The sequence below is a fragment of the Falco peregrinus genome, chromosome 6, assembly GCF_023634155.1.
Source record: "Falco peregrinus isolate bFalPer1 chromosome 6, bFalPer1.pri, whole genome shotgun sequence".
NCBI classification, from domain to species: Eukaryota; Metazoa; Chordata; class Aves; order Falconiformes; family Falconidae; genus Falco; species Falco peregrinus.
Window position 1 is genome coordinate 38,169,926 of NC_073726.1, and position 20,973 is coordinate 38,190,898.

The 20,973-nt window shown below is 40.6% G+C and overlaps 2 protein-coding genes across 5 annotated transcripts in view; both read right to left on the reverse strand.

Annotated features, from left to right (window-relative positions):
* MSRB3 (methionine sulfoxide reductase B3) overlaps positions 1–5,529 on the reverse strand; it is a 108,380-nt gene extending 102,851 nt beyond the window's left edge. Inside the window, exon 1 of one of the 4 annotated variants that reach the window (XM_055808349.1) lies at positions 5,228–5,529. In XM_055808349.1, the coding sequence (XP_055664324.1) occupies positions 5,228–5,380 (153 nt within the window). In that variant the 5' untranslated portion in view covers positions 5,381–5,529. The remainder of the gene's footprint in view (positions 1–5,227) is intronic. The other 3 variants (XM_055808350.1, XM_055808348.1, XM_055808351.1) reach the window with 3 other exon arrangements.
* A 941-nt stretch (positions 5,530–6,470) lies between these two features.
* LEMD3 (LEM domain containing 3) overlaps positions 6,471–20,973 on the reverse strand; it is a 50,565-nt gene continuing 36,062 nt past the window's right edge. The window contains exons 10-13 of the mRNA XM_055807743.1: positions 13,566–13,647; positions 9,105–9,210; positions 8,936–9,014; positions 6,471–8,684 (exon numbers count right to left, since the gene is read on the reverse strand). Of these exons, the coding sequence (XP_055663718.1) occupies positions 8,521–8,684; positions 8,936–9,014; positions 9,105–9,210; positions 13,566–13,647 (431 nt within the window). The 3' untranslated portion in view covers positions 6,471–8,520. The remainder of the gene's footprint in view (positions 8,685–8,935; positions 9,015–9,104; positions 9,211–13,565; positions 13,648–20,973) is intronic.

The window sequence follows — 20,973 nt, forward strand, 5'->3', positions numbered from 1 at the left end:
GTGGAGATCTTGTCCCTTCTGTGTGCCTGCTTTTAAGTAAAAGAAAGAGCACATACAAGAAGTATGCACACAATTTGGTTTCTTTTATAAAAAGAGATGGTAAAAGGTGTGCTGTCAGCACAGGGTATTTTTCCACTGTATATACAAAAGACGTAATGAAACGCTGATTTTAATCCTGAAAAAAGAAAAGGAAAACATGAGGATACAGTCTAGAAGTACAGTTCCCACAGCAAGCAGTTAAATAATGAGGCTTTGACTAACAGAGCTGATTTTCTGCAGCCATTTGAAAGCAGAGATGATAAAGCTGTAGAAAACCTAAATCACTTTATTTGCGGAGTTTCTGAAATTGCATCTCAGGGCTTTCACACAGTTGGCTGATCCACCTCAACTTTTCCACCTGTCTCTGAGATGGCAGCCTATGCATCTGTTCCTGTCTTACTCCCTTCTCTCCCCCAGAGTTGTGCTATGGCTACTGACAGTGCCACTGGTGCGAAGGAGTAGAAGCCTAACCAATCTGGTCTGCAAGCCTTGGTTTCAGCATCATGATCAGTGCACTGCTGGATCACTCACCAGCACGAATTTGACCTGAACGGGCTGCAAGCTGTGACTGCTCGTCATCAGGACATGTAAGGATCTGCATTGGTTTTATGTTTAATATCAAGCTTCCTCGCAGCAGCAGTATGGTGACAATCTGACCCAGGTGGCAAAGCCTGCTTGTACAAAGTTAACAACTGCTAACTATTTGAGCAATACAGTAACTTTACATCAAACCAATGCTTGCCCTTGAACCAGCTGCAGGAAACCAAGGCCAGATTCACTGTGCTGTCAAACACCTGCTGCACAAACTAAAAGGGACATCCATGTGGCTCTGTGGCTCTCACCCCAGCCAACCCACTGCATGCCTCCTCAAAGCGGTTAAAATCACCTATATGCCCTGTGCTGCAGGCACAGCCTTGCCTGCAGTTTTCCTGGAGAACCACATATTGGGGAACAGAGAGGAACAAGAACAGGGCAATCCCTCAGTCAGACTGAATGCTTTCTGGGCTGTTTTCTTTTGGTGAGACTGGCACAGATCACTTCTCCAGGAAGCTGCTGAGGTTCCTCATGTTGCCTTTTTTTTTTTTTTTTTTTTTTCCATTTTCATTGTGCGGCTGGCGTGAAAGCAGTGGCATTTGGCAACTACTTCCCATCAGTGCTATTGTTACTCTCTGGTAGCAGGGATTTGTTTTTCATCAGGTGAAACGCAAAGGCGTTGTCCCTGTTTGGAAGAACACAGAGTTGCAGAGATCCCTGGGGAAGTACTTCCAAATGCCATGCACAACATTACTCTTAAGATTTCCTGAATGTGGTAATGTTTCCCAACAAAACAATGCATTAGCACACTATGTACATTTTGCTAAACTGCTGCCCACATTTCAAAGAGATCATTAATCCCAGAGTTCAGCTGCTACTGAAAGGAAAGAGTGAACTGGGGAGCTCTGCAGAAGTCCCATCCTTGGACTTTGTGCAACAGTCAAAAGCTGAATCATGTTTAAATCCAAAACTTACTGGAAAGATCATTTCCACTGATCAGCCTAAATAAAGAAGTACTTACACTATTAATTGTATTACAAAACAATGCTAACCTGTAACTTAAGACTGTGAAGACAGTAAACCCGTGTTACCACCTTATAAGTTTAAGCATTATTCTGGCCTGTTTTGGACTACAGGTCTTAAAGTCCTTACTGAGAAAAGCCTCTTTATTCCCAGTTCCAGTTGCTAGACTGTGTGGTTTTCATATAATGCTGTTGGAATTGAGGTTGCTAAATGAGAACCAGAAGGCTGGAGGTAAGCAGATAAATTATAATTTTCAATTACCTCACCATAAACAGGGTTCCCAAAGAATTCTTCTACCCTATCTTCAGACATAACATAAGGATCACCATCTTCACAGATGAGGACACAAAAATCACTGTTAAAACCCAGAATTACATTCTTCCTCTTCTGGTAGAGGTTAATGATGCAGTATGTACTCCCTTTCTTTTCTTAAGTGGTTGGTTGGAAATTACACTACTATTTGGTTACACATTCACAAATTTCCACAGAAAATGACTTAAATCTTTAGTTTTGTGCCTTTTTTTTTTTTCTAGTACATATTAATACTGAGAACCTAAGATCCTTCTGAGGCAAATGAAGCATCCAAAGAGATACTACAACAAACCTACAGAAGCAACAAGAATTAAGGGAAGGGAAAGTTCACCTGCAGCCACTTCTTACTCTACGTGACACCAAAAAAAAGATGCCCCAAGAGTTGGCAGGTTTTTTGTTGTTACGTTTTAAAGACCTCTAGCTTGTGCAGACAAAGTAGCCTCTAAATAACTCCATGTATGGACATGATCATTCCAGAGCATGAAACACCCTATTTCCATCTAACCTTGGAGTCTTCCAAAATAAGCATACCAACTTCAGAGTTACTCAGGGAAAGATTAATCCATACCTGACTTTATTCTGCAGTAATTCCTAAACACACCGTCAAAAATACACCAGCAATTTGAGGGTCCATTTTTCTGGAGGTCTTTTGGCTGAAGGAACCCTTAAACAAATCAGGGCTAGACCAAGCTATAATAAGGCTGATAGCTTATCCCACTTTCCCATCAACTAAAGCCTCCAGAGCTTAAGTTCACAGCCTGGGTGCTGCCAAAACCACATCTTTTAATAAAAAAAAGAGAAATAAAAGGGGGAAAGAGGGTCATATTCCCTACCTTTGACTAATATAATATTGCGCATAGCTTAGGAATTGCTCTGTAATGAGGACACACTTACTTGAATTATGCAGCTCAACAGAGCTATCTCAAAATTGGATGGCTTTACTGCACTGCTGGCCTGTAGCGATGCCAGTCAGACGCAGACAGGCAGACTTCTTAACCTTCTAGCTGAGAAGATTAAATCCTTAACAGTGTGATCTCTTCTCTGCCCCTTCTCCCTCCTATTCCCCCATCTTTTAAAATAAAAACAAAGGACCCTTTAACAACTCACCTAAAAGGGAAATTTCATTTTCTAGCATTTCTAATGTGATAAATAGGCCAGACCTCCAAATAGAAACAAGTATCAAATTACAAAGCCGACAAAACATGAATAGGTAAACAAGATCCTCCCATACCTTCAGAAATACCAGGGCAAAAGACCAAATATCTTCCTCCTGCAAGTTTCCCTTATCGAACAGCTGTAAGGAATTCTTATGGCATGTACAAACATAAAAATCTGTATTAACCAAATCCCTATGAGACCATGTAACTGCCGCCACTTGGAAAAATAAGCAAGGTCACTCAGTCAAAAGATTTTATTTTTGTCTGGGATCAACTGCTTTATATGGCTTTGCTACCGAATATAGAAACATTACCCCATACACAAAGGCACTATTTTTTAAAGGCTGTGCTTTTGGGGAAAAAAGCAGAATTCTTTTATCCTATTAAAAGATCTTTTCAAATGCGTATTATAAAGATCCAAGGAATGTCAGACAGGAAAAGGACCAACCAACCACATTCTGGGCTGAACTATATATGGCTTAACTCCACTAACTTCAGTGGTTTTGAGAAATCAGTGCAGAACCTTCTTTTAAAAAAATGTATCTTCTTTCATCTCAGGATTCTAGGATTATTTAGTAACTCTGGCTAAGCTATCCATCATATTTAATTCCCTACATAAATTTTAAAAGACAATTAAGAAATACTGCTCTAAAATAAGCCACGTCTGCAGAAGGCAGGCAATTCTTTTAAACTATGAGCAAACGTCTGATTAAGATGACAAGCCACATGGAAACTACTTCCAGAATCAGACTTAAAGGGCACTGTTACCAACCAAATTTGGCAGACAAGGAATCATGACGAATGGCAAAGGCATGCAGCAGCGCAGTAAAAAGTTGGGAATCATCAGCAAATAAGACAGCAAGCACTTGTGTCAACTCAGTGAGGGCAAGAACATAAACAGGACAAATTCTAAGCATTGAACGCCGGATTCAGATGAATGGCACGGTGCCATGGTGGGAGTGGAGCTGGCTCTTCCATTTACAGCCCACTTGCCATAAACAAGCTGTGCTGGCAAGGCAAAGTATCTGCCTATTGCAGGTATCGCATTCTGACATCTATCTTTCAAGAGAGCACAGTTTCAGAACCATTTTAATAGCAATAACTAGGCGCTTGAAAGAGAAAGAACTAAAAGCGCAGTGTAAGGCTCTGTACTTCCTTAAAAGCTGCGTTTAAAGGTCAGAACTCTTACAGAGATCTGACATTCACCGCTGGATAACAGCAGGCACCTTAGCCTTCTCTGTAGATATCCACTGTCAGACTCGGTATTTTAATATGCAGCTATTGCTATTTAATCACTGCGCCTTCTGACAGTCTTTATGCTAAGGGGATGACAACTGGAATTTCAGCTCAAGCAGAAAAGCCAGCATTTACCGCAAAATTGTCAAATACTACAGGAAGCTTAATTGAGTCTCATTTCTGTTTCCAGGAATATTAAGATGCACCAAGTACAGCCACATTAACTTGGAAAGGGGACAGCGAGAAATAAATTACACTTTATCCCTTGCACCGACTGTATTTGTCAGCAGCGTAACCCAAAACAAGCCCAGCAGCGATCGCGCACCCCGAGCTCCCCCAGACCAACAGGACCAGATCCCGGGAACGCACGCCAAGTTCCAGCTCCTCTTTTTGACCAACGAAATACAATTCACCGAGCGGGCGACGGCAGCCGAGCTGAAGGGATCCGGCACCCGGCCGAGCGCCGCTCCGCCACGCCACCGTTCCCGGGTACACCCCAGAAGCCATGTACCTCGCTTCCGAGCCAGCGGCGCCCGCGGCACGGCCACGGCCACCGCAGCCCGGGGCTCTGCGCGCCGCCTCCGCGGGTCGGGCGCTGCGGCGGCCAGCGGGACGCCACGGCGGCGGCCGGGACGAAGGGAGGGCGAACTCTGCCAGGGGCTCGCTCCGCGAAACGGGGCTCGACCGAGCACCGACCGGCAGGGCCCGGGGGTCCCCCTCGGCGGGGACGCGCTCCTCGCCCGCTCGGCGGCCGCCCCGCCACCCTCCGCCACCGCTCCGGCAGGTGCGGCCCGGCCCGGCCCCCCGCGCGGCCGCGGCCGCTCCTCCCCTCGCCCCCGCCGCAGCCCCCTGCCCGCCCTCCCCGCGGCGCGGCGGCAGGGTGCCGGCGGAGAGCCAGCTGCCCGCCGCGGCGACGCTGCTCCTACCTGCGGCTCCTGCGGCGGCCGCCAGCGCCAGGCAGAGCGCAGAGACGAGCGGCGGCGCAGCGCGCATGAGGGGAGGCCCGAGGGAGCGAGCGAGAGGCCGCGGCCCCCCCGCCCCCCGGGATCGCGGTGACGGGCCCGCCGCCCGGGGAGCATGACGGGAAATTCCTGGGCACCGGCGGCCAACGCCAAATATGAACATAGAGCCGGGAGACACCCGCCCGGCGCGGCACGGCGGAGCGGGGAGGCGGCCCCCGGCGCCGCTGCAGGGCGGCAACCCGCGCCCAGGCAGCCGGCGGGAGGCCCGGCACGCCGCCCGTCCGCCACCGCAGCGCGCCCGGTGCTCGCCGCCCTTTAATTTAAAGGCTGCGCTCCGGGAGGGCCAACCGCGCGGCTATCCGCCTTTTAAAAATAACTTCCCTGCTGCTCCGCAGGGGCCGGGGGGAGCCGGGCGCCCCGCACGGGGAGGCGGCCCCCACCTACCTGCGAGGCGGCGGGGCCGCGGCTCTGCGGGGCACGGCGGCGCCGGCCCACGGCTCCCACTTGCGGCCAGGAGCCGCGTGGCTGCTCGCACCTTGGCACAGGCAGGGAAACGATGACAGCTCTTAGTGCTCACCTTGCGTTTCTTAACAAAAAAAACAAAAAAAAACAAAAAAAAAAGCGGGGGACAGGTCGGCACAGGGCGTACAGAGAAACTCTCCTTCCTCCCGCAGGGAAGAGCTAAAAGCGAGCCGGGCAAATGCCTGTAAACAATGGCCTTATGCACCCTTCCTCGGTCCCCCTACCCCACAATCCTTCACCACAAGTCATCACTACAACAATTTTAAAACGGCATAGTATCAATGTCCTGAGGAAGGGAAAAAAAACCAACCCGCCAAAAAGCCTGCCTTCTGTTAGCCTACCCACAACCCCTTTGAGGCCTTTTCCCATCTGCAGCTACAAGAACCAAGCGGAGGGCACACAGCCCCTGCGCTCCCCTCGCACCGCGGCCAGGAGCAGAGTGGCTGCTCGCACCTTGTCACAGCACGGAAATGATGACAGCTCTTAATGCCCCACCTTGCATATCTTAAAAAAAAAAAAAGTTCACGCCGACAGGCAATGCCAGCGAAGCTCAGCTGCGTATTTCAATCACAGTAAGCACTGAAAGTCCAGTGGCTATAACAAACTAATCACCACCTTCACCTTCCTGCTGAAAAAACTATTTGAGTCAAGACAACATTCAAATATCTAGAATGTGAGACACATGTAAAAACCCCTAATAAACCTTTAATTTGAGTTTGGTTTGGTTTTCTGTTTGTTTTTACAGGACAGGGTGACAAATTACAACAACCATCTGATTTTTCTCAAATGTTCAGGCATTATACACGTTCCCATCTGTCTCGCAGGAAGGGATATTGGTCAACTTAACAATTTAAGGTAAAATAAGCTGCATAATAGTACATATTACAATAATAAAATGTACAGTGTTTACAAGAAATATATTTTAGAAGCAAGATAAGATGCTTTTGCATCGAGGCGACCTTTTAAAATGCCACAACTATTTTTTACATTCACTCTTGCAACAGGTCACATGATGGGGCCACTAAGGTCAGGTTAACAAATCACTATGATGCACAACAAATACAACAAAATTAGTTTATATACATATATATAATACATATACATGTATATTATACATATACATATATGTATATAGTAAAACTCATCAAAATCTACCAGACCTGGCACAATCTACTTACCCATCAAAAATATGTCCTTGTCCTTGGTAAGTAGAATTCTGCATGGCTGATTATATATTATATATACTCATTCATTAGCATCTGAGACATAAAACTGAGGATTTAAAATTTTTCAGTTAACAAACTCTCCAATAATAAACATGGTGCCCACAAAAGCACAAAGGTAAGGCACAATAGGATTTTCTGTTGCAGAATAGTGTGCATCATGTTTACTTAACCATAAGACGTGCATTATTTGTGCAAGTTCATGCTGCAAATCCATCATATCTACAAAGTAAAGTGAGTCTCAGTAAAATCTGTGGGACTGGTGTGCTTCCAGTCTCATCTCCTACAGGGTATTCAGCTGGGTAATTAGATAAAATTGTAGGAGTGGGGATTAGTAAAGCCAATAATCTTAGATTTGCAACTAAGCTTCTCAGCAACAATTTTGTACTTCTAGGTAAACATTAGTACACTTACAACCTTGGAATCACAAGATTTACTGTCAGCTGTACTTCTAGTTTGCATCAGCCAAAATTGTTGCAAGATAGTATGTACCTTTTAAAATTTGAACAGGTAACTGTTTCATTAAAACAAGTTATAATGCATTGGGAAAGTCACTTAATCCCAATGGTATTTTGTCACAGCCCTGGCAATTGTAGTAATAAATACAGCTTTTCACAAAATATTTTTCCAGTATCTGCCAATTGCTTCTTTATTGCTCACAAATTTGAATTACAATTGGTATCAGATCTTTCACACAAAATCATAATCAGGTATTTTAATATAAAACCTATAAAAGATATTTAACCTGTATCTAACACTTTAAAGTATTTGGCCTCTTGTCATGGTACAGCCAAAACCATATAAAACATTAGGTTTTGAATAAAGTAGGAAGCTTATTCACTGCTTCAATGCAGACATCCTCACAGAACACAACCAATTTTTGCCACCACCAGCATTTACATTTATATACAAAACCTAGTACATCCGCATTCAGTTCGTCTTCCCTCACACTTATATGCAACCACTAATGCCAGATTAACTTTCCCCATACCCTAGCTGCAGAAAAAGATTCTTATACAGCAACAAAAAACTAGTATTGACTGAAAAAAAATAATTTTAACTTATTCACCATCAGGAACTGTAGGTTGTTTGTTACAAAATACCCACAAGATTATTTCACAGGAAACTATGGAAATACAGGAAGTCTTCTTTTCTCCATGCTTTTGTATTATCAAAAACACTTCTTGGTGCAAAAGTACAGTCACCACATCTGCAAAATGTATAATGAATTCTGAATTCCTCATGCAAAACTTAAATGCATTGGTTTACTATAGCCCCAGAAAAGTTCCTGAAGCAATTTTTTTTCTCTCTTTTTTTTTTTTTTTTTTTTTGGTCAGCTCAGTATTACTGCCTCATTGCTAAGTCCCTTTGGAAACAAGATTTCTGGAACGTTCAAACTTTTAATTAATTCATTAAAGTATTACATACAAAAAGCACTAAAAAAGGAAGACGGCGGCCAAACAGGAAAATTCCTGTTGCAAGTAACAGTCCTAGCAGTTGTAGAAAGTCTTCTCAGGAACTTCCCTGAGAATTAGTTGTGCCTGTCCGAAGACGCAGATGTGACATAGAGTTCATGTGTTTGTTTGATGGCTTCAGTGGAGTGTTACAAGTAAGAGCCTGGGGAAAACGATGATGATACCGATCCAATCGCAGGTATTTTACCGTTACCAGTTTTCCTATGAGGCAAAGAAACAGTAAGAAAAAAACCTTGTAGTTCAGTATTACTATATTTTGCTTCAGGATGTAATACACAAAAACATGTAATTACACTGAAATTAGTTTACCAAGTGATGACTACTGAAATGATCCAGTTTTTGCTACATCTCAATACTTCAGATATAGAACATTTTGCCATTTAAAAGAACCCCAGCTGCACCCATCTTCTGCCATTTCTACCCATGTTTTGTCATAAATCTCTATTCCTTACCATCAAACCAAGAGCCATGCAATGCCTTGAAAGCCTTTCCAGCATACTCTGGAGAGAGACACTTGACATACACACAACCCTGCATTAAGAAAGAGAGGGGTTTGGTTTTTTTGAAGTCCAACAGACTAGGATAAACAAAGCGTTGAGATGTTACTGGAAAGACACTCACCTCACGTGAATTTTTGTCAACAGCAATATGAACAATTCCATCATTATCACTGCATTTCTCCAAGATTGCTTCTTGAATTGCTAGATGCCAGTGATCACCTATTTCCCTACAAAACCAATGAAAGATTTAAATTCAGCACATCATTTTCTGAACGTTCACAATAATCTCATCCTTCCCCACTGAGTTTAGTTTCTCTGTAACTTGACATGATTTTCTGTGAAGTGCCTTTAGGACAGATGTAGTACTTTAGCTATTGAATGCTCAGTAAATTGGGTCCTATGATACACTTTAGAAAATTCAACCTTAAGAATTCAAAGAAATAATCTGTATTTTGAGGTGGAGGGTGTCCTCCCCTCCCAGCACCCTGCTGTACCTTCCTGTCTGAAGCTGCAAGCAGTGATTAACTCATCTTCCCACACCTGCTCCGACAGGCTGGCCACTGTTCTAAGGAGAAGGCTGCTCCTAGGCTGTCCCTGCTGCAGTGGAAGAGCAGCAGGGGAAGACAACAGCATAAAGGCCTCTGCCCCTCTACAGTATCACCTCTACCAGCAGTCACAGAAGGAACATTAAATGTCAGGCTTCAGCAGGCTGAAGGAGCTTTTTAGCTGTTCAGGCACCATTCATCACTGAAATAGCTATTCACTATCCCAAACACAGCATCAGACTGCATTCATCCCACAGCGTACTGATAGAACATGCCAATCTAGATCCAGAAATGTAAGTTATTAAAATCAGATTCCAATTTTGGGGGTTTCCCACAGAAAATATTTTATTGTCATGACTAATCAATCTTTAGGTACGTCATTACGAAGGACAGAAGTTTTGTATTTTTGTGAAGGTACTGCAGAAACTATCTGGTCCTAATAAAATAAATTTAAGCAGAGGGAAAACAATTTCAACAGCCTTAATACAACTTTAAGCCTGCCTGAATAGCCTTTACACAAAAAACAATGAACTTACTCTTTCAATAATACTATCAAGAGCTTTGGGTAGTTTTAAAGAGTTTCCTCTACATAAGGCCCAAATTCTTGAAAATATTTAATCTTCCCTCCTCTTTATTTTTATTTATGCAAAAAAACATGGTGGAGAACGGAATGTACATAGGAAACTTAATTGGTCAGGGATGTTACTTAAATCTGTTGGGCAGGACGCTAATACAATACTTGAGAGACTGGCAACATGGAACATCACAATTTGTTTGTCATTTGCCCTTGACTGGTTAGAGGATCAACTTCCCAGCCGATGCCCCTTACACAGGCAGATCATATATAAACAAACAGAAGTAGAAGAGGGACACAAGGCTACAAAGAAGATCCAAACAAAGGTCCTACTAGAAGAAGACTTCACAGTGGAAATATCTACAGTTTGAAATCTACTCAGGCTGGAAGAAAAAAAAAGTGTTTTCTTTTTATTGGACGGCGCCAAATGAAGGGAATAGACAAGTCTCCTTCCCCTTCTGTAACAGTGTAAACAGTATTTCCTAAATAACATGCTGTGCTCAAGATGTTAGGGAAATAAAACTAATTCCACATCGCAAAAGCCAGGACCTTTAAAGGTTCCCTCCAACCCGAAATACTCTATTGTTTCATAGAAGCATAGTGCAAGACTTCTGTGCATTCCCTCCCAGCCCAGGACTCGTGTCCACATTTTCTTGAGAAGCATCCTGTCATCAGCAGAAAGCCAGCTACCATAAGAGACCATATTGTTAAGAGTAGGCAATCATCTTTTCTGCTGTGTATTCTTCTCAAAAACCGCTATCACTGCATTACTCCCAAGTGCTCATTCCCTGTTTGCAAATCAAGCAGAAGTGCATTCTCAGTCTAGTCTGCTTTTTGTGTTTTACAGACTTGGGATATGAAACATAATGAGTTAACTTGGATTTCTCATAATGTAATAGACTCCCAGCAGGAATGCCTTGCCCTTCCCTGATCCTGCACATGTATGTTCCATTCCTGTCAATATAAGTCTTGCAGGAATGCTACCCATGCTTTATGAGCCATTCTTCTTATTGACTTAGTTGTAGATGCAGAAACACTAGAAGTGGTTTATCCAAATCATGCTTAGCCTCAGATTTTAAAAAACAGGTTTGCATCAGGCATAGTAAATACCTAGAACATACACCTAAGGTTAAGTCTGCTGCTGTGGTCTGAGGGTTCACAATATCCAGGTGAGTCTTCTGACTTCTGGCAGTAGGAAGATAATTACTACTCTGATAGCATTGATAAATAAAAACTAATTGGTATATTCTCCAGATGATTCTCAGGTCAAGACAAAACACCTCTATTATGAACGGTTGCTCTTACCAGCTACGGGCATGTTGGATGAAAACTACTTAGTCATTTATTGTTAGTATACAATAGCTTGACTTAAAGAGCAGCTAAAAACTAATTTTGTTAAACATACCTTGCACCCATGGCAAGTGTCAAAAGAGCATTTGCCAATCTGATCACATACACTGGAACATTTGTGTTTCAGGTGGTCAGTGAAGGTATTCTTCCCTTTCAGATCTCGAACAGTTACAAAAACCTTTCTCTTTTAACACAAGCAACAAAGTAGTTTGTGTTGCACTGAGGGTTTGGGTTTTTTTTGTGTGTTTAAGATTATTCTAAGGGTGTGATAAATAGTACTTCCTTAAGCAGCAGTCCTCTGCAAGACAGCACATGGAAGAGGAATGGGCTGGGGTGTGCAATATAGAATTGGATCAAGTATCCCACTATGGCTATAATCCAGCAGTCCAGGAACGGAGCTAGGTCAACTTCAAAAAGAAAAGGTCTGCAAAAAGTGAATGTATTAGAAGTTGCACTGTTCAAAATAACTGACTGGACACAGACACTAAAGAGAAGTGGTGTCAGAAGAGAACAAGTCCTAGCCTATAAATGTTTGGGTTTGTTTTGTTGGGGTTTTTTTTATGGCACTTGATGGGCATAGACAGGGTCAGTACTGAAAAACACAAGTTGACAGCAAAGATATAGCCTATAAAGGGAGATTGTTCTGACAGAAATAACTCAGTTACTAGTTCCATTAATGGCAGACATTTTGAATAGCTAACATTTTGAAACAAGAAAGTATACAATACAGCATACCAATAAATATTACAGTGAAGCTTCAGAAATGGATTTCTTTCAGTGCCACTCAGACTAACCGACATAGCTCATGAAGTTTCCTTTGTAGCAAGGACAATAAAGATGTTGATCTTGCCCAAAATTCTCAGCAAATCTCAATTTTTTTCCATCCTTCCACAGGAAGATCAATCTGCCTCAAGAACAATACCTAAAATTTCAGTCTTGCTCACCCTACTGCAACCTGAAAATTACGAAAGAAGCCACAGTTGGAGTCTCTGCTTATGGCAGTCACTAAATCTTAAAGCCGTTGAGAAAAAGTTTGTAGAGTCCTCCTCTATGATAGTGATAACACTGTCCTCAGCTAAATTAGCTAACAGCTTTCCAATAAGGCAAGCAGCTAAAGTAATTAAGTGTGGCTAGAAACAGAAGAGAGATAGAGCTGAAGAAATCCAAACTTTGCAATCACTTGGGTCCATACTCCAGTGTCTCCTACTATTTCCTCTCCTCTTATTCCTATTCTAACCAATAGCTTTTATTTTCCACTCAACTTCTCATGTTCTTCAGCCCCAATTAGCATCTCACTTTTACTCTGTAAGACAGTATAGCATCTTCACCTTTCCCTTATATAATCACATCACAAAATAAATTACTTCAGAATTTCCTGGAGTTCCTGTACCTCTTCGCACTGGACAAACCAGGCTTCAAAAGATTAGAAAGGGTTAGCTGGAATACCCTATGTGTTAGTCTCCAAATCCCAACATGATCTAGTCCACAGCCAATGGTGATATAACTTGATAGTGAAGTGGATGAAGCTTTAAAAGACTATGAAAAAATTATTCTTCCTTAACATGAAACAAGGCTTGCTACTTATTCATACATGGCACATACTATAGAATTGTATCTGAGCATTAGAAGCCAGTACTCTGCACTAATTTGTTTAAAACCTTCCACTACAAAAATCCGTTTGCTTCAAAACTAGCCAGTCACACTGCCATAAAGTAATAAATTATTTAAATTCATCCCTTTAAATGCAAACTGTGCAAGTTCTCTAGAAGTCTAAATATTCCAGAATACTTGTGTGACCTAACAACAGACTGTAAATTTATGAAGTACTGTTAAGTATCCCCTGTCAGCTGATATAACTGAACATTTACAAAATTAATTCATGGAGAAAGCTCAATCACTGCTCCAAGTAGCTTTGACTAAGTGCCACACTCTGTGTCTTTGGGTCACTTCTTGAAAAGTAAGATATTTTTAATTTTTTTAATCATTATTTTTTACAGCCCGTATGTTTCTTTTAAAGTATTCATGCTTACTCCTCCCAAACCCCTCTCAAAGGAAAGAAATGGACCCTTCCAAAAGGATACAGAAATGCAGATAGGTAACTGGTTTTACTTACATAACTGGATCAAACATATTGCGAATCTTCAGACATGGTGTTAAGCTGTTTGGTGGTGAATTTCTTCTATCTAGATGAAATGCTACAAAGAAAAATAAATGTAATAGTCAATACCTTTCTGGTGTTACTCAAAGAATCCTTTCCTTAATATATGGAAAAGGTTCAAGCAAATTAAAGTTCCCTGGAGTCTTCTACTACACTGAATACGTACCATACTTAACAGTATTTTTTAGATTTACAACTTCTACATTTAAAAAGATAATGCACTCTCATACCCAGTTTCATATCCATATTCATAATACATGAAAGGAATTCAGGATATTTATAAAAATACCATACAGCTGAAGAGAAAGCATTTATATTGCATCTCCATGAAAAGACAGATATTCTTAACACCTGCAACAAATTTTTGGAGCTGAAGGTTAACCATTCAGTTTTAACTGCCTGATGGCTTTTCATTTCTTCTACTTTTGGAGCAATTTACTGCCCATCTGTCTAAGAAATAGGGACACACTTAGATGGATGTTGTATTGCAGTACCAACTGTCAAGGAGCACTCTACAAGAATGGAGCTTTTGTAACCATAAATTCTCTACACAGATGATCAGAAGCTTGCAAAAATCTGAAATTAAAGCACACCAGAGGATAAAACAGATGCAAGACAAATGGAAATTAACAATTAGCCCTTTCAAAGCTGAACAATCCCATTAAATACATTCTGAAGTTCTAAAATAAATATTAACTTCTCTGAAGTTCGCAAATTCTACTTGTGGGAGTCACCACAGAAGACTGCACCAAAAGAAAAGGAATAAAGAAGCCTTTCAGATTCAGATAAGGTAGTTGCTGCCTTGTTGGTCCTTCTCAAGGAGTGGAACAGAAATGGAAGGGGTAACCTGGTAAAACAACTTCCAAGGCTTAAAGGAAGTTTTACTTTGAAGACTTGAGATGAGTAGATTCAAGAGTTTAAACATAAGATCAAACATGCCAACAAGACAAAATGATGCTCCAAACTGATACTAATGCGTCCCCTTTGCAATCCCTACTTCAGGCAAGTCTGACAGATTTCAAGATGTTATGTTCCAAGTGTTTTGGAGCAGATGACGCTACAGGCCTGTGCTTCTTACTGCTGACCTTTTAAAATAAAATACTGCAAGAATATCCAAAATACATGAACACTGCTGCTCTTCTGTATGTCACCATAACGAAAACCATGCCACGGAGAAGAAATTCTGTCACGTGGAAGACACTGCATGTGAAAGACAAGCACTAACCAAAAGAAATTCACTGCCTGCAGATATGGTATAGACAAATTTGCTCGTTATATAAATCCAAGGCAAAAAACCCCAAACAATTACCATCCAGAAAAGGTGGCCTCCAAATATAATATAGAGCCTACCGTAAGTTCCCCAAATAACTAAAAATGTTCTTATTAGAATATACACACAGTCCAAGTCACCAATACCTGTAACAATTGTCTAATTTTTCTTGGGAATAGATTTCTAAATATGCTGGTGACACTGCACCTATATCTGAGCTGCATACAGTTTAAGGACAAGTCCTTTTTCAATAGCACATGGTTTTGTAAAGTTTTTTGCCATTGACTAAAAATTATACATAGGGTATATAACAAAAACTTTACAGAACTAAGCAACATTGAAAAATAAATGGACTTACCTTAATCATGTAAGTTAGCTCCAGCAGATCAAGGGGGTGGGGTGGGTGGGTGAAATGTCACCAGCATATTGTAAACTGGGGCACCACACCATACTGGAGAAGGTGATCAAGGGTGGCCTAGTCATGGACCTGGATCTGAAAAGGCGTGGGGTTGAGGAAATTGTGCTGATTGTTAATAGCTAGGTTTATTCAGCACATGGTTTTAATCCAATGATAAAGACTGGTGAGGTTATTTGCAGAGACCCTAGGCTCAGAGGATCAACATTTCTGCAAGCTGTAACGAACTCCAAAAAAACCCCATACTGTTGTTTAAGGCAGCAGCTACACCACTGAGCTATGCAGAAGTAACTAAATGGGGAATTCATGCTTTAGCGTAGATACCTATAAAACCCAACCTTTGCCTGCTCCAATTTCTAATAATCTTGGTGTCCTTTTGATTGGAAGATCTCAGTGCTTCCAGAGAAGACTTCAGCCAGAGCATACCACCAGCACAAAACTAACCTGCTACCAAGTTAATGTAACATCACACTAATAGAGCAAGTGTGCTCAGGGCAGCGCAGCATGTGAAAATAAAAATGAATTCTGCTTTTTCTCAAAAAAATGTTTCAAAGTCACGATGAATTAAAAGAAAGCTTTGCAACTTAGATGGAGCTTTTTATGTATGAGGGAAAAAAAATGGCCACAAAAATCACTGAAGTACAAAATTAATGCCAGCACAGTAATAAGTATTAAAATGTATACCAGAAATGGGACCAAAAGGTGAGGCTAGGGAAGACACAGGCAAGCTAAAAATAATGCTGTATCTACCCAGAAAAACTCAAAACAGTGTAGTTAACAGATGTTTCATGAATTCACTACGTATCTGTAACAATTTCCTCCCTTCCTCCAAAAGAGCATGTTTAAGTGACAAACCTATTCAGATTACAGTACTGATTATTTGGAAATTTACACCAGCGTGGAGCATATAAAATATTCTCCTCATAATAAGGGCATAAGCAGACGTGCTTGTGGGACAACAGCCTCAATTACACCGTAATTAACTAAGCACCTCACATATGAGATTTCTTTTCCTAAAGAGGTCTCAACAGTAAGACTTACAAGATGAGGGTAGAAGTGGAGAAGAAGCAGGAAAGCAGAAGCACAGCCTTCTTGTGCAGGAAGTCACTGACAAGAAAGTTGTTAAGACTTCCACAAATTCCCCTTGGGGACTAGGGAACGCCTTCAAGAAAAGGAACTCACTTTATTTCAATCATTGTGTACTTCTTTTACCTTAAACTGAATACGACTGTCTCATTCCAGATTCAAAGAACAGCAGCAGCTACAAGTCTGTGCTTTCAACAACCTCTTTATCACTGTGCCTGGAATATGACCATTATGGAACAAGTGGCCCTTGTACAGACTTCAAAATGAACATCTAAGAAACTGCAGTACAGCCTTCTATACCTCTTGAATTACTGCTGGTTTATTGCTAAAGGGATCCCCTGGTATCACCACCATGGGTTAAGACAGTCCAACAGATCTTTAGACATTAATTTGATGTACCTGATAAGGTTGAAGACTTGCATCAAATATAGGTAACCATGTTTCTGAAGAATAGATTCATTCATGTTAAGCCACAGATCACTAATTTATTAAGAAGGGTTACTACTTATCAAAGGAAAGAACAAAAAGATAAAACATTTAGTTGAAAATGTTGAAGATACGTACTTTCATACAACACTAGGTTCTTCAATAAATAGGAAAGATACTGAAATCAAAATATTACTGAATGTTATTGAGAGAGAGTGTGATTGACTTGGGGATTAATACAGTTAAGTTTAGCTATAGAAGCCCACGATAGGATGGGTACAGCCTTTTTCAACAAGCATAAAATGCAGTTTTCTTGCAGTAGTTAAGAATAGAGCCATGGAGGAAGGATTATATTCTCACAAGGGAGCAGGGGTGTCACTCACACAAGGTAACAGATTATCTTCCCTGCTGCAGGATGAAATTTCACCCTAGATGTGGTACTTCAGAGAATCTCTTTATCTGATCTCCAGAGCTGTCAAGGAACTTTAGCTATTGCTGTTAGCTTAGCTACATTGGAGCTCTGCCTACCTATTTTTCTTTAGAGCTCCAGTTATCAAAGGCATGATAGGACAATAGTATCTATTCTTTCAAAAGCAAACTGCACACATTAGAAACATGGGGTTTTTTCCCTGTTGTTTGAATTAAATTACACTTTGGCATGATCAAGCCTGTTTTTCAACTGACAATTCCTGTCAACTGTTTTCAAAACAGTCATTTGTCCGCCATCCTACAATAAGCTTACCTACCCCTTTTTTTTTCCAGACAGATACTCTCTAATGGATACAGTAGATGTATTTCAAAAGAAGTACACCAGACTTTATTCTGACCCAGTTAAAAAAAAATAAATAATCCCAAACTGTCTGTCAAAACACAAGCTGCATCCTGAAGGACTGGACAAAATGCCACAGTGATGCTTGAACTCTAGATGCTAAAAGACAGTAGAGCCTAGATCTTCATACATGCTACAGGTCCCATATTTAAAATGAATGCTATAATCTACCAATATCCTAGTACACACTGACAAGTCAAGAGGCTTTCTTCCTCAATTGCACATATTCTAGGTATTGTGCTCTGCTACAGAGCACTACCAGATCTCAGAAGGTTAAAAAAATTGTGACTTTGAAATTTATTCACAAGATTCAAAACCAAGAAGTCATTCTGATTTTATATGTACCAAGTTAGTTCAGGACTTAACAGTCTTGAAGAGTATTTTGATTTATGAACTTCTGTATTCAAACATTAGAACTGGAGGATGAACTTAATTCCAGTTGACTTTAGACTTCCACAAATGAAGAAAATGACACATACATATAGAATTCCTAACATCAGGAAAGAAACAGCTGTGCAGAAAGTATGAAACTTATGCAACTATTTCCAAATCATATGAAAACAAGGAACACAAAATAGAAAGAGCCCTTGCATGTGAAAACTGCCTTTTCCTGTTAACTACCAAGATATATATAGTCAAATAACCTATGTCATTTCAGCCACCCCGATTTCCATGTTCTTCTGTTAGAGCCAAAGTACCGAGTATCAACTCTTCAAAGATCTTTGCTGAACTACAAACAGGAAAACTGCTACTAAAAACTGAAACAGGAGAGATTTTAATATATTCTATTCAATAGAAAACATAGTCTTAAATACACATCCTAGGCAATATACAGCTAAAAGCCACAGCTGAAAAATAGTTATTCTATCCTCATTCACAATATGCTGAAGTAGGTGTCAAGACATCCAAATTCAGATGGTAGCTAACAGTAGCTACTACACAGCTGTCTTTCTAGGAAATTTTGGGAACTACTGTTCTGTTGTCTTGAATGTCTATTCCATGTAGCAAAGCAGCACCTGAGCTATCACACACTGAGAAGTCTTCCAATGAAGGAAAATCCAATCCAGTTTCTAATACGGGACAGAATGTTTCAGAGTGATTTATATTACAGTCCAACAGGACAAGAAAAACACGAAAGCAAATGAGTAGTAAATGAGAAATTCCAGAACTGGAGTGTCACATTTCACAGCCTGTACTGAACAAACTACATAGAAGATTCAGCTTTCTAATATACGTAGCTTGCAGAAGCTATGTTCAGTTTAAGCATTTGAAAATCAAATCATGACGCTATTAGAGATGGAAGAGAAACAGCTGTTGACAAAACCCACCATTTCTGCACTGCATCTAAAAGCACTGGCACATCCCTAATGGACAACGTCCTGCAAAGAAAAGGCTCTGCAACTCCCACGATAAAGTTACCACTCACACCTTACTAATTAAATCATGTAATGCAGTTGTCACAGTAGAATGCCACGTTACTGCTACTGCAAGACAATGACCACAGAACATCAAGCCTGCAGTAGTATTCACGAGGTACTTTAAAAAGAGGGAGTCCTCGTTTCCAATGAATGATTTTAAAATGAGAAATGTAATGCTAAAACCAGTAGCATAACTTTGAGAAGTATATAATAATAACCCAGCATAACATTTTGCACAGACAAGCAAGAAATGGGTCCCAATACTACTAGGACCTCATCAGATAACATGCAAATGTCTCAAAATATTTGGCTTTTCAAGCTGACAAAGAGAATTGTTTGGTTTTGCTTTGAACTTACAGAAAATCAAAATTTTTAAGACCCAAGGGCTGAAAGCATACATAGGAAAACATGCAAATGGCCTGGGACAATACCAGAATGTCAGCAGTACTTTTTCTCAGGCAATCAAGCTTGCTACACGATAAATGTTCCAGGCCCACAAAGAAGCTCTTTCTGTCTGTCTTTGGAAAGGAAATAATCACATTGGAAGGAGCTACTTTAAACTGTACCCTCTTTTATAGGAAACAATAAAAACATTGTTTCTTAAAATGTATACCAGTAAAAAGCAAAAGAAAGAAGCCTATTACTACTTGTATTAGTTAAACCAAGACCAAAATTAGCACACTCGAGAACAGAGTTCAGTTGCTTGCCAGTATGAATTTATTTTGTTTAACTGGGACTAGGAAGGGCAGAAAATCTGTTTGCTTTTTCACTAGGCTTTTTTCAGCACATAGTTCAAAGTCATAGAAGTAATGCAGGATACAATCTTTTGATAACATCAGATTTTAAAAACTGAACTAAAAATTGGAGAAGCAATCACTCCCTCCTCCATCATCAAAATCAGGCAATGAGTTTATAAACTAGGGTTCTGCACAGCATTTATTTTAGTCCCACTAGAGAGATAATAGAGCATTACAGAAGAACATAAGGCAAGACAGACTTTTTGAAAGTCACAACTTTTAAACATTTGGCATTTAAGATTTCACTTTAAGTATTTACGCTTTGCACTCAGACACTGATAGAAATGACCATTCTTTTTTACTGCAACCCAGAATTCAAGTCTTATAGCTTCAATTTTTCATTGATCAACCCCCCCACCCAAAACCTGAAGCTTAACATGAAGAAAGGCAGAAAGAAAAAGAACTAGGCAAAGGTGACCACTGCAGCGGACAAATGCAAACCCATTGAATTCTTGCCACATGGCTCCATAATAAAGCTGAAAAATGACAGACCACTGCAAAATCCATGTTATGACAATGTCCTCTACTATAACAAATGCTGTGCTGCATACAGAGCTTGAAATAAAAACGCAGAGTATAGAAAAAGATTTATGACAGAAAGGAAGCACTACTAGGAGATGCTCAAAATCCATGTTCTGCTGATTGAGAAGTCTTTTGTCCCAGCAATTTCCCTTCCAAAATAAAACATTTCTTCCTCCAAGCTGTCTTTAGATACCCAACTGATAACTTCACAGTAGGAAACTCAAGTCTGCAAGCTTCAATTTACCTGCTCTCAGGTACAACAAATTACATTACTTCAAGTATAAGGCATGTCAGAAGTTGACCAACTAAAGAGTTGGAGTTTTTTAATTCATGAAAAGGAACAAGCAGCTTATTTTGGCTACATGCCTTCTGCTGTATTTCTGCAGTAGCTATACCAGAAAAGCTCATTTTGCTTGAAAACAAGGCAGATGCTGAATGCACAGAAGTCTATTGAACAACAAGATAATAGAGAAACAGCACTGACAGTTCATAACAAAAGGTGTGAGAGAAAACAAGTCTTTCATGTTCAAGCAAAAAAGTACCATTTAGAAATTAGATGCAGAAATTAAAATGATTGTATTTGTAAAATATAACTAAACT